The 8333-nt window shown below is 38.2% G+C and overlaps 1 protein-coding gene across 1 annotated transcript; it reads left to right on the forward strand.

Annotated features, from left to right (window-relative positions):
• The first annotated feature begins 4291 nt into the window (after positions 1 to 4291).
• On the forward strand, positions 4292 to 8115 carry txnipa (thioredoxin interacting protein a). Its single transcript, XM_077590724.1, has 6 exons — positions 4292 to 4795; positions 5341 to 5416; positions 6085 to 6232; positions 6310 to 6669; positions 6817 to 7101; positions 7184 to 8115. The coding sequence occupies exons 1-6, from the start codon at positions 4543 to 4545 to the stop codon at positions 7229 to 7231; spliced, it is 1170 nt and encodes a 389-aa protein (XP_077446850.1). The 5' UTR covers positions 4292 to 4542; the 3' UTR covers positions 7232 to 8115.
• The last annotated feature ends 218 nt before the right edge of the window (positions 8116 to 8333 follow it).

Here is an 8333-nt window from a genome sequence, read left to right on the forward strand (position 1 = left end):
TAGCCAATCATAGAGCAGGCGAAACATGCCGGTGTGATGTCACCATTAGTATTTTTTACAACTGTTGATAGATATTAAAAGAAGCGAACATTAAACGTATGATTAAAAATAATAACCGGCTAAATGCGGATGAAGCAAAAACTGCAAAGAACATTATTCCCATTTAGTAAAGAGACAGTGTCAGTAAATTCCTCTAACGTGCCTGAAAAGGATACTGAACGCAACATTTAAAAAGGAGGTCAGTCGGGGAAAGGTTATCTGAGAGGTTTTATTTCTGGCCCATCTAAATGCAATATTGAATTTAATCGCTTCCAAGCAATCTACTCAAACTTTTCTAATATTTGGCTCCTTTTAAATGTCAACAGGCAGAATATAATGCAATGTTTTTCTTCTAGTATTGCCAAAAAATGAACAGTTCACAAACATTCTATTATGTCTTTACCTTTGGTCAATTATTATTAGGACAGAGCTGTTAAGTCTACAAACATGACATTATCTATGTTTGTTTATTCCAGTCATTTATCGCATGGTTTCCTCATTTCCCACACAAATAATTGTTGAATGAGTTCAGATCAAGGTTTCCCGCAAAGCTTTATTAGCCTGGTGTTTATTGCCAAGTGTTAAAAGTATCCAAATTTTAACCACATTTTAACAACAAGTTTGAAAGATGGCTACATTTTTTTGGTCCAAAAAACCTTCCAGCTCTTTGCCATTGCCCCTGCTTTGTATTTTTGTTTGTTTGTTAAAACTATTTCAACAATCTAAATAGGTTTTAGGGTCACAAGTTTTTCCATCGTAGAATCTTGTTAAAGTATTTAAAAAATAAAATTAGTATAAAGATTCAGACAGATCCATAACTAAAGAAATTGTACAAAAAATAATTTATGTAACGGTTGCCTCTGCATAGTAGAAATCAATGACATTGTCAAACGTATGGACTTGTAATGGAAAACAGTTGTCCTAACTGGTCCTTATCGTGCGACAAGTTGTAATACAAAACTCGAGAAATTAAGTCCTGAAGAAAATTATTCTGGATTCGGGGAGATATTTCCAAACAGGTTCAAACTAAAGGCAGAATTACATTACCATAACAGAGAGAAAAAATAAGTTTTTTTACTGGTTCACTTTTGGCCAACAACGCCAGCCAAATCCTTTGTTGATTCTCTTCCAATGTTATTGTTAACTACTATTGAAACTCCTCCTTTGTAATTTGGTCAAAGCAGTGTTAATTTCAATGTTTTGATCAAAACAACAGAATACTAACAAGCTGGTTCACTGCTCAATCAGCTCATCACTTTTTCCGCCGGGCCGCCCTTAAGTTAATTTTTTATCTATAATCAATGTTCCCTCTAATTTTTTGTTTGTCTGGGCAAATTTTTTTATAAAAAAAAAAATTGGGATTTTATTTTGTGCGCTCCATATGATTTGCTGTGCGCAGAGAAGACGAGAGTAGTGCGCAATTGCGCACGCGCGCAGCTTAGAGGGAACATTGTCCATAATCCTTATAAAGCGTGATTTATGGGTGTGTGAGTGTGTGTGTATGTTAAGATTCTCTCGCTATCTTTGTCCAAACCGTGCAACCTATACAGTTGAATTGTTTTTTGGGGGGTGGCCAGAAACGGCTGTCGGAACCGATTGAATTTCTTCACCGTCTCCAAGTGTGTAAACTCAATCTTTTATTTGTTAAATAACCATTTTTCAAAAGAGAATTTTTTTTAATAGCGCAACAATTGTCTTTTGGTTCTAAACAAGCAGCTGCTTGTAGAAAATAATTCATAACAGTCTCTTGTGGCTAGAAATTCCAAGTGAAAGTCATTTTACTGGTATAGTCCCTGAACATTGGGTTTTCCATGAGCCAACAGATATCTTCATTGAGAAGCACAGTTACGGCCAAAATAAGAGTCACAACATGCCTGTAAGCTGACCTTGTGCTGGGGCAGTTTTGTCAGCTGCTTTAGTCAGGAATGAAAACATTAATAGTTCCGAATAACTTAGACTGGTGGTGTGGACTCTCTAAAAATTGAGTACAAATAACAATCTTGTTTAGCAATATTTAACCCTTTCATGCACAAATGATGTTTTGTTTTGGGGGGTTTTAACCCTCGCAGAGCACTCATTTGGTGCCATTGACAGCGCTGGATGTCCAATAATATTTAACTGGGAACGATAAATGAACATTCATTTAAAGGTCAGTTGGTATTTCAAATATCAATTTTGCTAACTATCACAACACATACTCTGTGATCATTCAATTTCCTCCAGCCCCTTTCGGTTATATTGGTTTGGACGTCTATTTTCATCAAGGCAGCCAAAGAATTAAGATACGTGAGGTCGTGATATACACAAGACAAAACAAAACAACATAAATAAACAGTTGTTTGAATTCGTCTTTATTCCTTTTTCAGTTTCTTACTATTTGTTTTATTTTATTTTTTTTAAATTAATTTCATTAATTTAGATTTTTATTACTCTTGGTTTTTATATGTTTTTAATTGTTTTTTTTAATTTAATGTTCTTTCCCCGCCACAAAATTGATCCCTTGATTAATTCACTCATTTCATTTAAAATTATTTTGATATTTTTTATCGTACATTGTAAAACACATGCAGGCAATTCTAATGCTATAATTGGATTAGAAATTTTGCCGCAAAATATCCGGTGGGTCCAAATTGGCTCCTGGGCCGAGAGTTTGAGACCCCTATCCTATATGAATGTAATCAAAACATTTAAGCTAGCCTTTGCAGTTGAAATTGTTTTGATGTCCATAACTGTCAACAGCAGCAAGTAATTAAAATATTGTATTTTCTCGCACATAAGCCGCCCCCCGAGTATAAGCCGCACTCTTAAAATTGCCTTAAAATCGTTTAGTTTTACAATTTATCGTGTATAAGATTCACAATTTTCACCTCCCTGCAGAAGTTCCCCATCTCGTGGAAGACTTCCTGTGTGTGGTTCCAGTTTTTGTGCAACTTTACGTCTTTTTGAGCCTATCCGTTTTTGCTACCAAAACTTGTTGCTCGTTTTGTGTTTTTGCTGCTTTTCTGTGTTAATGATTTGGTGATTCTTAATGATCCCATTGACTTTGATTTGCTTTGTACTTTGTGCTTTTTGCTTTTGCTTTGTTGTTGTGCGGCCTTTGCGACTGTACTTAACTATGCCTTTTCTTGCTACTGTCACAATGAAATTTCCCGAATACGGGATGAATAAAGTTATCCAATCCAATCCAATATTTATGGTTTTAATAGGGAGTACAAATGTTTTACTTTGAAGGGAAAATCCTAAGAAAAATCATCACACGTGGTATTTCTGAGATACTGTATGAATCAAAACCACATTATTAGGGTCAATATCATAAGGAGGTTAGGAATTCATCCAGTAATGGTTGTTTTCTTACTGTAAAACAGAAAATAACCAACAAACAGTAAATGTTAATTTGCTACTGATGAAAAAGAGTATAGCAAAGCTGTAAGTCTTGTGCACCGTGTACCCTCGAATCAGTCCTCGTTTTTTTTGTTACAAATGCAGCTTATGTGCGAGAAAATACGGTAATCTAGAGGTATAGGAATATTGAAAAATATATGCAGTTTTTATATTTATACTACTGAAAGAAAAACGTTGCAGAAAGAGAAATTGCAGTGGTAAGCATAACATCAACAAATCCCAATCAAGACAGCTCAAATGATCAAATTGGATTTTTAATGTAACTATATATAAATCAAAATTCTAAAATTTTACTCTTTCCTTGAGCTACTTCAAAATGTCAGGTTTTGACCCAGCTCCATGTAGTTTTAAAACTGAGACGTGCAACAGGTGTAGGCTGAACTTAAGCTTATTGTGGGGTTGAATGTTCAATAATATTTTCATGATATGCTGCAGGTCAATAAAAACCAGGCAGGGGGCTGTATAATTTGGACACCCTCGGTTAAAGGTCTTAAGTGTGCCCCCATTTTTTTTAATACCAAAAGTAGTCACTTGCTCTATAAATGTCTTAAGTATGGCTGTTTAAATAGCTGAACACTGTCCTTGAAAGGGCTAACTCATTTTGTACTGCTTCTCACTGCGGTTCTGTTATAAAGCGATGAAATGTTTTTATTTTCCTGTAAGTCAATTAACAAGGCGCAACAACAGTTCCCTGTAACCTTTATTCCAGTTGGCAATAATGCCTTTGATGCGTCATCGATCAAACACAGCGACTGCCCCATCTCTGTTTACTTCGAATGTACTTTCGGTATCTGGCAACCCTCGTCAACTTCCTGTGCTCATGAGCTGAGCACGCCTCGGCCATCATCAGAGCACGCGTTGTTCACGCGTCGACGCCGGCCGCTGATTGGCTGAACCGAGGGAAAACACTGTATTTGCACCAATTACAGCGCTGTACACGCGTGTTCACGCTCGCTCCGCATGGACAGCTGGGGCGAGTGATTACAAACCTGCAAGCCTTGTTTACACCACGCTCAAAAGACAAGTCTACTGCTACGTTGCGGTGCTCTGCTAGAAACGCTACTCCCATCTTTTTCTCGTCAGCTATCCTAACGACTAAACATGGTGGCGATGCTGAAGCGAGTGAAATTGTTCCAGATTGTTTTGTCTGACACAAAGACTTTTTATTGCGGCGGGGACACGCTGTCCGGTCGAGTAGAAGTGGAAGTGAACGAAGTGACCCGAGTGTCCGCAATTAGGCTGCTCGGTTTGGGATGCGCCAAAGTGGAATACGCTAAAGGGAAGCAACGTTGTCGACAGGAGGCCGAATACCTCAGACATGAAGCAGTTTTATCTCTTCAGGATCAACCTACAGGTACTGACAACACTTTTACGCTTTAATGCACTGTGCATGTTTTTTAAAAAGATCTACTGTATACTTTCATTGACATTAGCTAAGAAAACAGCCGTTTTGAACTGTATTTTCTCGCATATAAGCACCTTAAAATTGTTTAATTGTACGATTTCTCGTGTATAAGTACCCCCTGATTCACAATTTTCACCTCCATATTCATGGTTTAATGGGGAGGACAAATGTGTTACTTAGAAGTGTTATTTCTGAGATACTGTATAAATCAAAAGCACATTATCACAAGGAAGTTAGTAATTCATCCAGTAATTGTTGTTTTCTTACTGCAAAACAGAACCAACAGATAGTAAATGTTAATTTGCCGACATCTACTGGGGAAAAAGTATAGCAACGCTGAAGTCTTGTGCGCATATAAGCCGTACCCTTGATTCAGTCATCATTTTTTTAGTTACAAATATGGCTCCTATGCGAGAAAATGCGCTATATTTCTTATTAGTAAACTAGGTTTGATATAACTGATGCTTATCCACATTATTTTTTCTTCTTTTCAGACTCTGATGGCTCCTTTGTTTTGAGACCTGGGAACAAATATGATTACAACTTCAGTTTCGAGCTCCCCCAACACGGGTAAGTTATTTTTGTGTTGTCGTTGACGCTAACATAGTTCACTAGTGTTATCCAGTTATGTCACATCAAATTCACGAAATGATCTATAACCAACATCTCTTGAATTATTCACGTGTTTGACGATGCAGTCTGCAATGTGAGCCTACCTGGTTGTTGTCATGAAAGACAGCAGGTGGACACAGAACCCTTTCTATACTAATTAACTCAATTTTGGATCAACATAGAAACTTCAATTAACCATTTGAAGACCGTATAGGGCCGTCAATGCCAACAATGCGTTAACATCTGGTAAACAAGACTCAAAACAGATGTCAGCTCTGAATTATAATTATTTTTTTGTCAATATAAGCCATTCTTGGATTAATTTTTCCTTTTATCAATACAATTACAAATTATTAATGTTAATAAACAGAAAATTAAACAAAATATAATGACTAAAACCAGGAAAACTTTGAGGTGAATTTTTTTTTGTGGTTACTTCATTTCCTGCCACTGACAATGATAGATTGCCTTCAAACCTCCCAGTTAAAATAGTTTGGACACCTAGCACCGTCAATGGCTGCTAATCATGGGCCTTATGAAGGGTTATACACTGATTACGTTTGTCAAATTGTGATATCAGACTGTCATAACATTCATGTTTAACTGTCATGTCTGTATTTTTATAGGAAACTTGTGTCATCTTACAAAGGAAAGTTTGGCTATGTCCACTATTTTGTAAAGGCTAAACTGGAAAGACCTCAGCAGCCCACTATTGAATGCAAGAAACACTTTGAAGTAGAAGAACCCCTCGATGTCAACACACCAGACCTGCTGGTAAATTCACTAATCAAAATCAGAAAAATGAGCCAGCAACATTGCCTTTTTTTTAAACCCCTAACGTGTCTCTGCAGTGTCCCACCGGTGGTATGAAAGAGAAGAAAGTCACCTGCATGTTCATCCCAGACGGTCAGGTGTCGCTCAATGCCAAAATAGACCGACGCGGGTTCTGCGAGGGCGAGGACATTTGCATCAATGCCAAGTTCGAGAACACGTGCTCGCGTATCGTGGTTCCCAAGGCCGCCATCATCGCCAAGCACACTTACCAGGCCAATGGCCGGACCAAAGTCTTCCGCCAGAAGCTCTCGTCGGTACGAGGGAATCACATCATCTCAGGAATGTGCGACGCCTGGCAGGGTAAAAGCATCCGAGTTCCAAAGATCAAGCCATCAAAACTGGACTGTGACTTCATCCGGATGGAGTACGCATTAATGGTAAGATTCTTTTGAAAGAGTATGTTTAAAATACACAAATAACTGACGGATTGCTACGTTTTTGAGCCCCACACACATACACTTTATCTGACACGAACCCCAGAGAGTCATAATAATCAATGTTTTTCTTTTTTTTTTTTAATCAAGATTTATGTCCACATCCCCGGGAGTGAAAAGCTAATCCTGGAGTTGCCATTGGTTATCGGGACCGCCGGTTTGGGCAGCCGTAGCAGCAGCGTCAGCAGCCAGGAAGGTTCAGTAAGCTGGGTATCACTCAACATGCCCGAGCTTCCCAGCTACAACGACATCACCCGCGACATCCGAATGGATCAGCCGCTCACGCCGCTCCTCGATTCTTTTGACGGCGACGACAGCCCGATCTTCATGAACCCGCCCACGTTCTGTTTCCCGCCTCCTCCCGTTTACTCAGAGGTTTGCGTTTTTAGCCTTTAACAAACAATCCAATCCGCAAATAATTGGACCTGTTTTAATCAAGACTTTCCTTCATTTACAGACGGAGGAAGAGTTCAACCTGAATGCTCACATGTTGCCAGTGTGTTGAAGTGCGTTTTTTTTTTTTTGGTTTAGTTCAGACTGTTCAACACAGGCTAATGGAAACAGAAACTCCCAAGCATCAAGAGATGCGTTGGGCGAGAAGCGAGCTTGCCTGCCGTGTGAGCTGTTCTCTGTGCACTTGATCGACCGAGGGGCACGCCAACTCTTCTGAATAAGCTGTCCAAATTGTCTTCGTCGGGGGCTCACTTCAATGCTTGGGCGCGAGGGCAGCCCCGACTGTCTTCTGTTCGATTCGGGAGGGTTGATTTCCTCACTTTGCTTTAGTCATTCCAGGGTCATCAGTAAACAAAACCCTCCTTTTATTTTACCGTTAGCATTTGTTTGGGAAGGAAAGTTGTTAATGGTGGATTTAACCTGTCTGGATGATGATAAAACCTCATTGTTAGTTTCTTTGTCTTCATGAACATATTCTAACATGTCTTGTTTGAAGAGGTTTGTTCTTGAAAGTTGTCGCACTTTTTTGATGTTTTTTTTTTTGACCTAAAGCGCTTTTGTTTTAATCTGATGTGGAATTTTATGTAGGTCAAGACGTGTGGAACCTATGTTACCTTTGCAAAACCGCATGCACTTTTCTCTACCCCATCAGTGCCAAACACAATATTGAAAGATCATTAACTTTTTGATCGATTTGCCATATATTCCATTTAACATTTGGGTAATTAAATGTCGGGTTAATAGAAGACGAAAAAAAGACAATTTACCTGTTTCTGTTGTCCAAGACAACATTTCACCTTGAGGTTGTTGATACTTTTTGCATCTTGCTGTCTTCAAGACAAAACCAAGACTGATTTGTTAAAAGAAGAAATTGTGTTTGGAATGCTTCTTTGATATTTTTGTATGTTTTATAATAAAAAAAGTTATCAAAAAATCCATCTATTTCTGACTGATTTCCTAACATTTCATCATTACATTGATCAAAATGTTTTTGTCAAAAACACATCTTGAGTATCTTTCCAAACTTATTACCTGCCATTGACGACGATAGAAGTAATTCGTTTTAACTTTTAGTAGTGGATTTGAACACTGAAATCCAACACGTTAACATAGACACTATAGTGGAAAATTTTGGAAGCAACTTGTTGGTTCTC

The sequence above is a fragment of the Stigmatopora argus genome, chromosome 21, assembly GCF_051989625.1.
Source record: "Stigmatopora argus isolate UIUO_Sarg chromosome 21, RoL_Sarg_1.0, whole genome shotgun sequence".
Lineage (NCBI taxonomy): Eukaryota > Metazoa > Chordata > Actinopteri > Syngnathiformes > Syngnathidae > Stigmatopora > Stigmatopora argus.

Excerpts from the sequence above, each read along its gene's own strand:
- txnipa (XM_077590724.1), top strand. The coding sequence starts at position 4,543 with ATGGTGGCGATGCTGAAGCGAGTGAAATTGTTCCAGATTGTTTTGTCT. Across the intron at positions 5,417-6,084 it reads TTCGAGCTCCCCCAACACGG|GAAACTTGTGTCATCTTACA; the intron begins GTAAGTTATTTT and ends GTATTTTTATAG. Across the intron at positions 6,233-6,309 it reads TCAACACACCAGACCTGCTG|TGTCCCACCGGTGGTATGAA; the intron begins GTAAATTCACTA and ends GTGTCTCTGCAG.